Consider the following 14,722-nt stretch of genomic DNA (forward strand, 5'->3'; position numbering starts at 1 on the left):
AGAAGGGGAAATCATGTTTTAGTAAAAGAGTACATCTCAGTGTCCAAGAGTGGAAAGCCTCATCTTCGAGCAATTTGCAGGAGGCAGGGTGGGAGGAGAGTTAGCCCAGATAATGGAGTCACCAGGCAGATGTCAGTTGCTAGTCTGTTCCTTGTAATGGAGGCAGAGGTCGAGAAAAGTGTCGGAGATACCTGGAGATTCATAGGGTGACACAGTAGCATCATGGTAGCTGCTGCCCTACAGCTCCAGAGACCCAGGTTGGATCCTGACTATGGTTGCTACCTGTACGGAGATTTCCCTTTCCCCCTGTGATCGCGTGGATTTTCTCCCATACTCTAGAGGTACAGGTTTGTAATTGGCTTCAGTAAGTGGGGATTGTCCCTAGTGTTTGTAGGTTAGTTTACGGTGTGATCGCTGGTCGGTGAGGACTCAGTGGGCCGAACGACCTGTTTCCACACTATCTCTAAAGTCAAAAGATGGTCCAAGTGAATATGAGGGAGGTGTGGAACTAGTGGTAAAGTTGATGAAATCAATGAGTGCAGGAGGTAGACTCAAACAGAGTTGTCTATGTAGCAGAGAAGTGTGTTTTTAGAACAAGGTCGGTTCAACGTAACCAACAAAAAGGCAGGTATGTCTACGGCCTATGGATTTAAGGTGAATGGCTTAGGAACGCGTGGCATGAGGGAATAAATTTGGACTGCCTGGATTAACCTTACAAAGAGGTTCGCTAGACCAATGTTATCCTTCTTTACTGCAACGATTATACGATTCACCTATTCCCTCCCTGTAATTGTTTATGCTGCTATAACAGGGACAGACAGGATCAGGATCGGATTCACCACCAGATGGAGTGCCAGGATTAAGAGATCTAATACAAGTAGCTCTTTTTTTCTCCTACATTGTGTTGACTGAATGTTAATTCTCCAGTGCAGAGCAGGGGTAATCTGTCCTTATTTCAGGGCTCTCGTTCATATGAATTGAACAAGTGCCTGGTTTCATAACTAAGTGAGAAGCCAAGTATAAGTCGGGTACAAAACACAAAGTGCTGACAGCAGGTCAGGCAGTTTCTGTGGAAGGAATGGATCGGCAAAGTTTTGGGATACGATCCTTCTTCACACTGATTGTCAGGAGTGTCGGGGGGGGGGAGGCTAGAACAAAGCCTGACAAGTGAAATAGATGAGGGGGTTGATTGTCAGATGACTTTCCTTACCCCCCCCCCCTCCCTCCCCATCCCCTTCCACCTAGAATCCTTTTGTCCACCCTTCACCAAATAACAAAGATCTCCACCTGTATTCACCTATCAATGGCCGGGCCTTATTCTGCACTTTTCTCCACTTTCTCCTCCCACATCCCACTACAATTAGTCTGAAGAAGGGTCCTGATCTGAAAAGTGGTCTGTTCATTTCTTCTAGCAATGCTGCCTGACTCACTGAGTTACGGCAGTACTTTGTGTATTATTTTGTCTCCTTCCTAGTTCCAATTAAGGGCATTTGACACGAAGCATTACCTCCGCTTCCCTTCAGACAGATGCTGCCCGACCTGTGGGTATTTCCAGCATTTTCTGTTTGTATTATGAAATAAGAGATGAGTAGGGGCGGGGTCGAATACCCAAGGTGAGGTATAGATTCAATTAAGATGTTGCGTGCAACTACATCACACACACACTTAGATTTATATAAAACAGTGAAATAGGTTGGAGTGGGAGATGGGGGCCGGTAACGGGAGGGAATCGGATTGGGGCGAGGGCAGGTGGATGCGCTCGGGGCAATGACTGGGATTTGGGTGGTTAGGACTATGAGCGAGCTGGTTAGGACTGGGATTTGGGTGGGGCTGGTTTTTGCACAAGAGAGGCGGGGATAGAGGTTGGGGGCGGGCATAAGTGGACGGATTCAGGTTGCTGGCGTCAGGAGATATCACTCGGTTTTGAACTTGCCGGGTGGACTGGAAGGCGGGGAGCGTTGCTGCACTTGCAGAGCGAGGGATGAGCCAGAAGAAAGCAGCGATCGGGGCCGGCGACCTGCCAGCGAGAGCTACCCCGGTCCGGCCGGCCGCCGGCGGGAAACCCAAGGGCCACCGTGGGGGAGGAGCGGAGGCGCGGAGCAACTGTGCCAAAGCTAAACCCAAGGAGTCCCACAGCAGCCCCGGCGAGAAGGATGGAGCCGGTCACAGGGACAAGAGTGACGGCTGCACCGGCAGCCGCAGACGTACTGTTGTCCAGGAGGCCATTCACACCAAGGCTGCTGCTGGTTGCAAGGACACCATCCCCAACAGGGCAGCTCGTGGTCAGGACACCGTCCTCACCAAAGCTGCCCGTGTCAAGGAGGTTAATGCCAGGGGGGCTGCTGCTGCTGCTGGCAAGGGAATGGATGCCAGCAGGGTTGCTCCTCTCGCCAAGGGGGGAAATGCCAACAAAGACGCGAGTGGCAGGAAGGCCAAGGCTGCAGTAGGAGTAGTCGCTGGAGACGGTGAGGTCGGCAGAGAGCGAGATTTGAATAAAGTGCTGCGGGCTGTGATTGAGGATCTGCGCATTAGATCGGATGAGCGATCCCAAGCATCGAGGCGGGTGAACAAAGTGGTGGACCATTTGGTGCAGCACATCAGCGAGGATCCCGCATTTGCTTCGATTAAAAAGCTATCAAGTGGCAGTTACTACGAACGCGTTAAGGTAAAGTATGTTTGACTGCTCGTCCGAGGACAGAAAGTCGCCTTTGTTTTTATTTCCCCTTCCACCGGCTGCTTTTGCTTTCATTTCCACCGGCAGCATTTTGTGTCTATCTTCGGTTTAAACCAGCATCTACAGTTCCTTCCGATAAAGTTCACAGGAATTGTCTACTTGGTTTCTGGTAACTTTTGTCTTTCGGGATCCAGAACAATTCCGTCCCAGGGCATCTGTCATTCCGCCTCAGGTCAGTCCAAGTGATGGCAGGTTCTGATGAGATGTCAGTATTAGCCATCCATCACTGATGGGGTCAGTATGTTTGTGCAAAATACTATGTCGGCCTTTATGGCGAGAGGTCTAGCAGCAATGGGTTATACTAGTGAGGGATTTTAACTTCGCCAATATTCACTGCGTCGATCTTAAAGTCAGGCGCTTAGTTGGGGTGGAACTTGTAAAGTGCATCTAGGAAATATTCTTGAGCCAAATGAATTATTTGAGTCAAATGAATTATTTGACTAGAAGCTCTACCGGACTTAATACTAGGAAATAAAGCCGGGCAGATGGAGGAAATGCCATTTGGGGACAATTTGGAGGATATAGACTAGGCACCCGTTTTGCCGAACACTAACCAGTGTTCAGAAGGATGTGGGCCAAACGCAAACATCTGGGACGAGCGTAGATGGGGCATGTTGGTTGGCGTGGACAAGTTCAATGCTAAACGGCCTGTTTCCAAGCTGCATATCTCAGCTGGCATCTCGTTCCATTTACACACCACACTCTTCCCGCCTCACCCTAAACCTATGTCCTCGGTTTCTTGATTGGCCTACTCTGGGTAAATGACTGTGTGCATTTACCCTTTCTATTCCTCTCGTGATCTTACTCACCTCTATAAGATCACCCCTCATCCTCATGTGCTCCAAGGAATAAAGTCCTAGCCTGCCCAACCTCTCTAGCTCAGGCCCTCAAGTCCAGGCAACAACCAGGTAAATCTTCTCCGCACTCTTTCCCGCTTAAGCACATCCTTCCCTTTGTAGAGTGACTGAGAATGAACATGGTACTCGAAATGCAGCCTCACCAATGTCTTGTACAACCGTAACATAACATCTCAACTTCTATACAGTACCTTGACTGATGCAGTCCAATATACTGAAAGCCTTCTTGAACACCCAATCGGTCGACCCTGTGACTCCACTTTCAAGGAACTATGTACCTGCATGCATGATCCCTCTGTTCAATAGCACCCCCCCAGGGCCCTGCCATTTACTACGAAGATCCTGCCCTGGTTTGATTCCCCAAAATGCAATACCTCACACTTGCCGACATTAAAATCTATTAGCCATTCCTCAGCCTACTTGCCCACTGATCAAGATCCTGCTGTAATTTTTGATAAACCATCTTCACTATCTGCAACACTGTCCATTTTCCAATATCATCTGCAAACTTACTAACCATGCCTTATATATTCTCATCCAAAATATAGAGTGATACATTTTGGAAGCAAATCAGCGTCGGACTAGATGCAGGAAGGGTATTCTTGATGGTGTGGAATTCAGAAAAGTCAGTTGATGGAAAATCATTAACTATATACAAGTAGAATTTAGATAAAGTACTCATCTGAAGCATGCAAGGGATGTGGAGAGGAAGCAGGAACACAGTATTGAATGTGGACAATCCATTGTGATCACATTGAATTATGAAGCAAGCTCATTTCTATTGGAGTTCTACTTGGGAACTTGGTTCAAAGGCACACGTTTGAATCCTTTAAGGGGCAGCTGGGGAATTGCAGGCAATTAAATAAAAATCTGTAAATAGAGAAGTAGCTAGTTTCAGTAGTATTGACAGAAAACTACCCAAATAATCATCAAAACATGTCCACTTCACTAATATCCTTTAAGGAAGGAGATCTGGGATCCTCGCCTGGCCTGACCTACACGTGACTCCAGGCCCACAGCAATGTGGTTGGTTATTAACAACCTTCTCGGTGTGGGAACCACTTGGCATGTGCAATATATCCTGGCTTTGCCAGGGGTATCCACATCCCTGAATGATGTCCTGCATTGCAAAACGATTGACCAGTATTTTGGTCTATCGTATGCTGCTTCATTGTGCTGTGTAATGCCAAGGGCAGGAAAAGCCCCTGTGGTCGGAGAACCCAACCCACTCCCTTCCCTCCCACAGCCACTTCAAGCCAATTAAAGGTTTGGGAGGGGATGGGCATTGCATCTTTTGTCTCAAGCTAAGCCACTGGGGAGAGCAGGTGGTAGAGGTAGACATGAGTCATGCAGAGGGAACTTAGAGAGTCATAGGGTGATACAGTGTGTTAGCAGGCCCTTCGTCCCAACTTGCCCACACCGGCCAACATGTCCCAGCTACACGAGTCCTACCTGTCAGCATTTGGTCCATATCCCTCCAATCCTATCCTATCCAAGTTCAGAGATGAGGGGGGTGAAGTGTTTGGTAAATTCGATTTGGAGACTGCGAAATCAGAAGATTTGTTAAAGGCAAAAGCCTGCGGGGTGAAAGGTGATGTTTCAGAGAGAAAGTGATGTATCATTTTAACATTTAGTTTCTGGTCTCTGCAGATTTTGGCACCCAATGAATTTGATATCATGATCACAGTCCCTGTGGAGAGAATCCATTGTCAAGAGGTAGACATCGAAGGTGCTTTCTACCACATTGCGTTTAAGAGATGTTCACCTGACTACCCTCTCAAACAATTTGTTTGTGACGGACTGCTGTCAGCTGAAAAAATGCTTTGCCACCTCAGGAAACTCATAATAAATGCAGTAAAATTATTGCCAGGTCAGTATGTAGATATATAATTTACACTGTACTACATTGCAAGGCAGCTTCCACATGGTAAATAGATCAATTTGTTTCTGGGCAAAACAAAATGGTGCTGTACTGCGGTGCAATTTTGCCAGTAGCACAATAGGACAGGATCAAATATAACAGCTCTCAACTTTGGTGTTTGTGTACAAGGCGCCAAAATATGATGACTTGTGCATGTTTGATCTTTGCAAAAATAATTGTGTTGAGCAGTGCACACTTGACAATAAAGCCCCATTGAACCATTGGTTGTACTAGGGATTTGGGGCCTTTGTTTTATTTTACACTATTATAGTTTTAAAAAAATTATTGAACTTTTGTTTTGTTTGGGATCTGTAAATGTGGTGCATGCCAATGGTTCTGCTCCGTGAGGCGGAAGAGGGCTCTGCCTGAGCCAGCTGCCTGCCCTTTTTCCGGGGTTACGTCCGCGCCCGGGTGGTGCTGGAGAGGGACTATGCGCTGTCCACGGGTACCCTGGGGGATTTCCGGGACCGTTGGGCACCGCGGTTGATTGGATGCATCCTGGATAGGGATTGCAATATCATTGTATAATGGTTTCATTTGGTATATTTGTATTGTATTCTGGTGGTGGGTTCTGTTTTGTTTTATTGCATTGTAAATATTATTTTAAAATAATTGAATACATTTTTTGATAATTTTTTTAAAAAATGGTTCTGCTCTGGACCCCCCTGTCATGCAAGTCATAATACTGCACCAGAGCTGGTCTCCTGCTTTTAATATTTTTCTCTGCCACACAATGAAGTCAAGCAAAACACCATGAAAAAGCTGGAGCTTTCAGATCTGAGACCAACCATCTTGTTGGGTCTAAGATTGTGGAGGAAAAGCTGGTAAATTTGGTTGGGAATCAAATTAATTGTGATCAAGTAGATTGTGGAAAGCACACACAGGGCCCAGTCCATTATAGTGATAAAGTTTTACAGCAATGAAATATGCCCTTCAGACCACCATGTCTGTACTAACCACCAATTGCCTAGCTATATTAATCCCATTTTATTCTCCTCATATTTTCATCAACTCCACCCCTTCCTCTCAGATTCTACTACTCACCTATACACAAGGGACAATCTACAGTCGTCAATTAGCCTGCCAACTTGCACGTCTTTGGTGTGTGGGAATGAACACTGGAGAAACTCATGTGGTCACGTGGAGAACACACAAACTCTGCACTGACAGTACTGGAGGTCAGGATTGAACATGAGTCTCTGGTGCTGTGAGGCAAAGGCTCCACCAGCCGAGCCACTGCGCTGCCGATTGCCCTAAGTCTACCAAAAGGAACAGGAAGCTGACCAGTGCCATTAATGGTCCCCTCAAGGCTTTACTTCCTCCTGGTGATCAGTGAAGGAATCCCGGAGCCGAGTAAGTGGCCTTCATGCCTGGATCCTTTGTTCTCAGCTCATGTTGTGGCTGCAGTTATCAAAGGACGAAGATGTTTTCACTGTGTGCCATTTTTCACAGATTCCAAAGTGGAAGTGAAAAGGAAGAAACCAGGAAGCCCAGCTGTGACGCTAGTGATAGGGGGAGACGGTGTGCTCATCTCACTGGACATGGTGTTGGCTCTGGAGGTGAACAAACAGAGCTGGCCTGCCAGCACCACCGAAGGGCTGAGGATTGAGGACTGGTTGGGAACAAAGGTCAGGACTGAATTCAGACGGGACCATTTTTACCTGGTGCCAAAACAGCAGCCGTTTGAGACCACAGAAGGAGCCCGAGCTCTGTCAAATCAAGGTGCGTTATCACATCCATTTAAAGGACAAATGCATGAGCTGAACATGAAGTCATATATGCCACATTCACAGGAGAAAATCTTGCAAACATGCATTACAAAGTAGCCAATTGATGTAACAAATCATATCAATCTGATTTGCGACAATGGTATCTATCCCACCTTGTCTTTCCATCATCTCCATATTCTGAAATAGCTAACCACACCATCCTCATCCTTGGCTTCCCAATGTCAATGCCCTGTCCAGTCACAGTTCAAGAATCCGCAGTACAAAAACAACACGAGATGGATGCTGGAAATCTGAAATAAAACAGTAAAATGCTGAACATATCATATCATATATATACAGCCGGAAACAGGCCTTTTTCAGCCCTCCAAGTCCGTGCCGCCCAGTGATCCCCGTACATTAACACTATCCTACACCCACTAGGGACAATTTTTTTTAATCTTTTTTTTTTTTAACATTTACCCAGCCAATTAACCTACATACCTGTATGTCTTTGGAGTGTGGGAGGAAACCGAAGATCTCGGAGAAAACCCACGCAGGTCACGGGGAGAACGTACAAACTCCTTACAGTGCAGCACCCGTAGTCAGGATCGAACCTGAGTCTCCGGCACTGCATTCGCTGTAAAGCAGCAACTCTACCGCTGCGCTACCGTGCCGCCCAACATGTTCTGCAGGATTTGGGAAAGGGGCAAGATATTAACAGAGGAAATGTTTCATGTCAATGAATTATCATCAGAAGTCTGCTAGAGTGTAAGAACTGAGTGTGATCCAGCCCTGTCCCTAAGTCTGATTTTGAAACTTCCAACTCAGATGATCAGTAGCTTTATTGAGATTATGCATTTTACTTCCAGCTTTTACCACCATTATAAATCATTTAAACAACGATCAATTTGCAGATCCCGCAATTAAGCTGGTATGTCTGCAGCCCCAATCGTTGATGCTGTTTGGTCTTCATCGTCAATGTGCCCTGCAGTGGTCAGCCCATCAGCTCCTGATTAGCCAGTGAGGCCCTGGCCTGTGGTGTTATGCATGATTCAAGGGTCAACAGTTATTATCGTATGTCCCAGATAGAACAATGAAATTCTCCCGTGTACCATCCCTACTTCTGTCTCCATCTTTATCTCACCACATATGCCTGGATTGTTAGCTTCTTGCAAGGACCTGTCCCTGATAACTTCATGAGGTACCAGTCTATGTTGCCCATCAAAGGAAGAGAGTCATCACATTTCTTAAAAGAACAAAATAATCGAATCCACGATGGTTCTGCTGACCACCCTTAATACCCCACATCCTCAAAGAATTTGAGCAAGATTGTCAACTGTGATTTAGCTTACATGAAACCCTGTTGGCCAAGTTTGATTATACTCAGTTTTCCCAAATGATAGGCTGTTTCCTCTGATGACCAATTCTGCCATTTCTACCAATAATAAACTAAACTTTTACTGTCCTCTCCTTCTGTCATCCTCGCCTGTTGAGCAAGGAAGTCATGTTGGCTGTTTTCCAATCTTCTGAAAATGTGAATACAATGGGCCCATTCTGGTGCTGTGAGGCAGCAGGTCTACCAACTGCGCCACCTATTCCTGTATTATGGAATGGGATTTGGAGTTGCCAGTCTCTGTAATTCACAGAATGATGGAAATGGGCCATTCTGCCCTTCTGAGTATGTGCTGCTGATCAAACAACCTCACATTATTCCCTTTAATTTGTTACTACCCTGATGTTGTGAGCCCAGCTCCATCCTTCTTGATATTGAAATGGATTATTTGCAGCCTTGGTACATGTCACCTGCCACAAAACATTTGTCTGGGCATCACTATTTTTTGCCTCCATTAATCACTTGTCTCTGTTCGTCTCAGCTACTCTGTGCTGAAACCCTTATCCACATCTTTGTTCTCATCAGACATGGCCATCCAATGCACTCTTTCATCTAGAGGTCATATAAAACTGAGTCACATTTATCCACAGATCTTGCAATAGTTGGATGAAATTGATTCCCAGTCAAACAGCCCCTTCATGTTAAAATTCTCTGCCTTATTTTCAAATCATTCCATGGGTTTATGCTTCCTTAACTTTAATATCGTTCATCCCTACAATACACCTGTGCTCCTCCACATCTGATCATCCCCAGATTTAATTATTCTGCCATGCTTTCCTCTTTTAAGATGCTCCTTGCAATTTAACTTTTGCCAAGCTTTTGGTTATTTGCTATTAAAGCTCTTTGTGGTTCCATGTCAAATTTTGTTTGATATCCATGCTCTGAAATACCTCAGACCAATTTGCTGCATTAAAGGCACTATAAATAGATTCTTGTTATATACAATAGCCAAACTCCTTGTCAACAGAATATGACAATGCATTCCAGAAGTATTGGCTGGGATTTCTTCGACCTCTTCCTGTGATGTTGGGCAAATGCCAGGCACACATGGAGTCGTAGTTTCTGCAGCGTGTTTGTGAACACCATGGCAATGTGAAGCAGAATGCCCAAAGAAGGCCCACCACACAAATGTTCCCTCAAAACACTGGAGCCATTGCTTTTATAAATGGCTCTTGCAAGAACAGGAAGTCATGTGGACCTGTTAAACCAATAGTCGCTTACAATGTCTTACACTGCAGTGAAGTGAGGGAGTGGCACATGGACAGTCGCTGAATACCACAGTCAAGTAACATTTCCTGAGATTTCAACTTCACTTTATTGCAGAAATGTGGCGGATCTCATTCTCGCACATTGAGAAGAAGATGATCATGAACCATGGGAACATGAAGACTTGCTGTGAGAATGGGTCACCTAAATGCTGCAGGTTTGTTTCACTACTTGTAATGCACCGTGCATTTCTCCAGAGATGCTGCCTGACCCGCTGAGTTATTCCAGCATTTTGTGTCTGTCTGCACTGTGCAAAGTTGCGTTGGTTCCCATTTCCTTAACTTCTCCCCCCTACTTGTTGGGCAGCACAATGGTGCCCCGGTAGAGCTGCTGCTGCCTCGCAGTGCCATAGACCTGGTTCAGTCCTTACCTCAGGTGTTGTCTGAACGGACGGAGTTTGCACGTTTTCCCTGTGACCACTGGGGTTTTCTCCAGGTGCTCCGGTTTCCTTCTACATTCCAAAGCTATATAGGTTTGTCAGTTAATAGGCCTATGCAAATTGTCCAGTGTGAAGGATGAGAAAGTGAGATAACATGGAACTAGTGTGTGGGTGATCAATGGTCAGCGTGGACTCGGTGGACCAAAGGGCCTGTTTCCACGCTGTATCTTAAAGACTAAAACTGCCAAGATGTTGCTTTGCACATGTTATTCCTGTGCCCTCTGTTGATGGGGTTGGGAAAAGAGAACCATTAAAACCTGAGGTGTGCAACCAGCTGTTAGCCTTGTGCCTGTCAGGGGTAGGGGCATTCATGACCACATGAAGACAGGCTTTCTGAATTAATTGGAGCAAAACAAATGGAGAAGCTGGAAAAACAGGAAATGTAAGCTCTCAGCAAGTGAGGCAACATCAGTGGGGAGATGGACAGAGTGCCATTTTGGTTGACTACCTCTTATCAGCACGGGAATAGTGAGAGGGCAGTGGTGGAAAGAACTGAGGGAATATCAGTGATCGAGTGCAGATCAAAAGGATGAAGATAACAATAATTTTAAAAGCTGGCAGTTACAGGCAGAAAGAGAAAAAGCAAATACATTTAAATAGTGTTGTTCACATCAACTGATCACATAAGCATCAACATAAAGGTGTTACCTGAAATTATTATGTAGCTATTAAGATGCAAGGCTTCAGAAGAGGAAGATGAGGTGTTGTTCTTCAAACTTAAGTTAGGCATTGATGGAATGGTGTAGGAGACTGAAGGCAGTGGGGTTGGCATGAGTGGGAGACTTTAAGTGACATGCAGCTGTGAAGCCCTTGCAACTGAATGGCAATGTCTGCAAAGTGGCGACCCAAATGCTTTTGGGTTTTCCTCTGCGTTGAAATTATCCCATCATTTGACTTGAACCATGGTGCAGCTTCAATGCATTCTGCACGCACACGTAGCTGGTGGATCAGTGAGGAAGACCTTTGATGGTCAAGTCTGACCCTCATTGAAACTCAAACTCTCCACACACTGACTGTGACGAGATATGGGAATTAAGGTGATTTTGCTCCATGCGGATTATAGTGCTTGCTGGGATCAGGGTAACTGGGTGCAGTTACACGGTTGTAAAACACTGTAGTGCTTTAGTAGTACACGGCTGTAAAACACAGTGGCACTGAACAATCAGTCCCTGTGCCGCCTAAACTACTAAGTCGGATGAACCAACAAGTGTCCCACTCAATTTTTGATTTCTTACAATTAGTTGATGATTGAAAGGCCACTCAAACTGAGCTCTGCCTTGTCCTCTTGAAGTGTAAAGGAGTTAGGAATGCCATGTCAGGTTATCATCAAACATTCCTGCTGCAGTGGGCATTCTGGGATATGCCTTTCACCTTTCTTACAGTTAGACTTTATGTCTTTAGAGCTACAGCACGGAAACAGGCCCTTCACCCCACTGAGTGCGTGCCGACCTGTAATCAACCCCTATACTAAACAGGCCCTTCACCCCACTGAGTGCGTGCCGACCTGTAATCAACCCCTATTCTAGCACTATCCTACACACTATGGACAATTTATAATTTTACCAAAGCCAATTAACCTACAAACCTGCACGTCTTTGGAGTGTGGGAGGGAACCAGAGCGCCTGGTGAAAACCCACCCAGTCACAGGGAGAATGTAAAAAAACTCTGTACAGACAGCAACCGAGTCAGGATCGAACCCGAATCTCTGACGCTGTAAGGTAGCAACTCTAGTGCTGCACCACAGTGCCACCATTGTGGATGACCCTTTAGTACTTGCTGCTTAAGTTCTTTCCAGGTTCAATAAAATATATACTGGGTGACATGTAGGAGCTTATGGTATCATTGAGCTTGTGTTTCAGGGATAAAAAACCATCACTTGAGTTGCTTTTGTTTTCATAGGAAATCCTGTCTGAAGCTTTTAAAGCACCTCATTGAGAAATTGAAGGAGAAGCATCCTCGCATATTGGCACATGTCTGCTCCTACCATGCAAAAACAACGCTGTTCCACGCATGTGTCCAGAGACCTACAGATGAAATGTGGCGTCCTGAAGACCTTGCCGAATGCTTTCTCCAGCTCTTGGACAGCTTCACTGATCATCTGAGGAGAGCCAATCTTCCTCATTTCTTCATCCCCGCCTGCAATCTATTTGACCATCGAATGCTTGATACAAAAAGTTATATTCGGCTGCTTCACTTCATTGAGAATGAGAGGACCAAAAACTTCCCCATCTTTGGGGTAAATCTGACTTAAAAATAGTGACAGTGATTCTGCTTTCGACTTTTAAAAATTGGCAGGCCAAGTGGAGAAGGATATTTAAAAATCCATTCTCTTTGGGTTTTATTAGGAGGACACAAAGCGACGTGAATCTTTTTTTAAAATCCTGGTTAAGTCTTAGTTGAAATATCATGTTGTATTTTAGAATGCAGGTCAATAACTGATTGAGGCTGCAGAGGAGATTTAGCAGAATGATAAGATGGAAGACTGAGGAGGCGACCGAACTTATCTCTACCTACCTCGACTCCATCCTATCCCCCCTGGTTAAATCCCTCCCCACCTACGTCCAAGACACCTCACACGCTCTCCATCTCCTGGATAACTTCCGGTTCCCGGGCCTCCACTCCCTCATTTTCACCATGGATGTCCAGTCACTCTACACTTCCATCCCCCACAAGGATGGTCTCGAAGCCCTCCGTTTCTTCCTCGACCGTAGAACCAGCCAATCCCCATCGACCAACACTCTCCTCCGCCTAGCAGAGCTGGTTCTTACCCTCAACAACTTCTCCTTTGACTCCTCCCACTTCCTCCAAACCAGAGGCGTAGCTATGGGCACTCGCATGGGCCCTAGCTACGCCTGCCTCTTTGTCGGGTACGTCGAACAATCCCTGTTCCAGACGTACACTGGCCCCATCCCCGAACTCTACCTCCGCTACATCGACGACTGCATTGGTGCTACCTCTTGCACCCATGCAGAACTCACTGACTTCATACACTTCACCTCCAATTTCCATCCTGCCCTTAAATATACCTGGACTATCTCTGACATCTCCCTCCCGTTTCTGGACCTCACCATCTCCATCACAGGAGACAGACTAGTGACGGACATTTACTACAAGCCCACCGACTCGCACAGGTATCTGGACTACACTTCTTCCCACCCGGTCCCCTGCAAAAAGTCTATCCCCTACTCCCAATTCCTCCGTCTACGCCGCATCTGCGCCCGGGATGAGGTGTTTCAGACTAGGGCTTCCGAGATGTCCTCGTTCTTCAGAAAATGGGGCTTCCCCTCCTCCATTATAGACGAGGCTCTCACTAGGGTCTCTTCTACATCCCGCAGCTCCGCTCTTGCTCCCCCTCCCCCCACTCGCAACAAGGACAGGATCCCCCTCGTTCTCACCTTCCACCCCACCAGCCAGCGGATCCAACATATCATCCACCAACATTTCCATCACCTACAACGGGACCCCACCACTGGCCATATCTTCCCATCCCCTCCCCTCTCTGCGTTCCGCAGAGACCATTCCCTCCGTAACTCCCTGGTCCACTCGTCCCTTCCTACCCAAACCACCCCAACCCCGGGCACTTTCCCTTGCAACCGCACGAGATGTAACACCTGTCCCTTTACCTCCCCCCTCAACTCCATCAAAGGACCCAAACAGTCTTTCCAGGTGAGCAGAGGTTCACCTGCACCTCCTCCAACCTCATCTATTGCATCCGCTGCTCTAGATGTCAACTTATTTATATCGGCAAAACCAAGCGCAGGCTCGGCGATCGCTTCGCTGAACACCTGCGCTCGGTCCGCATTAACAAAACTGATCTCCCGGTGGCCCAGCACTTTAACTCCCCCTCCCATTCCCAGTCTGACCTCTCTGTCATGGGCCTCCTCCAGTGCCATAGTGAGGCCCGCCGGAAATTGGAGGAGCAGCACCTCATATTTCGCCTGGGCAGTTTGCAGCCCGGTGGTATGAACGTCGACTTTTCCAACTTCAGATAGCTCCTCTGTCTCTCCCTTCCCCTCCTCCTTCCCAGATCTCCCTCTATCTTCCTGTCTCCACCTATATCCTTCCTTTGTCCCACCCCCGACATCAGTCTGAAGAAGGGTCTCGACCCGAAACGTCACCCATTCCTTCTCTCCCGAGATGCTGCCTGACCTGCTGAGTTACTCCAGCTTTTTGTGAATAGATGGAAGACTGAATTGGTTTTATGGAGTCCTTAAAGAGTGATTGTTCTCCTGAATGGAAAAGAAGTGTCTCCACTGGCAGGAGGGACCAGCAAACAAGGGATCCTGATTTGAGGTAATTGGAAAAAGGTCCAGAGGTGCAGCAAGAAGAGTTTTGTGTTTACATCTGGTGCAAGCTGAAATACACTGCCTGAATAGATGGTGGAAAAAGATACATTAACACGT

General features: G+C 46.6%; 1 protein-coding gene across 1 annotated transcript; it reads left to right on the forward strand.

Annotated features, from left to right (window-relative positions):
• The first annotated feature begins 1,981 nt into the window (after positions 1–1,981).
• Positions 1,982–13,111, forward strand: LOC144593938 (cyclic GMP-AMP synthase-like). Its single transcript, XM_078400071.1, has 5 exons — positions 1,982–2,665; positions 5,242–5,461; positions 6,965–7,234; positions 9,938–10,037; positions 12,219–13,111. The coding sequence occupies exons 1-5, from the start codon at positions 1,982–1,984 to the stop codon at positions 12,568–12,570; spliced, it is 1,626 nt and encodes a 541-aa protein (XP_078256197.1). The 3' UTR covers positions 12,571–13,111.
• Positions 13,112–14,722: the final 1,611 nt, after the last annotated feature.

Source organism: Rhinoraja longicauda, chromosome 5, assembly GCF_053455715.1.
Source record: "Rhinoraja longicauda isolate Sanriku21f chromosome 5, sRhiLon1.1, whole genome shotgun sequence".
In the NCBI taxonomy this organism is placed as follows: Eukaryota; Metazoa; Chordata; class Chondrichthyes; order Rajiformes; family Arhynchobatidae; genus Rhinoraja; species Rhinoraja longicauda.

Coding starts and splice junctions, on each gene's coding strand:
- LOC144593938 (XM_078400071.1), top strand. CDS start 1,982: ATGAGCCAGAAGAAAGCAGCGATCGGGGCCGGCGACCTGCCAGCGAGA. Junction 7,235..9,937: donor CCGAGCTCTGTCAAATCAAG/GTGCGTTATCAC, acceptor ACTTTATTGCAG/AAATGTGGCGGATCTCATTC. Junction 10,038..12,218: donor GGGTCACCTAAATGCTGCAG/GTTTGTTTCACT, acceptor TTGTTTTCATAG/GAAATCCTGTCTGAAGCTTT.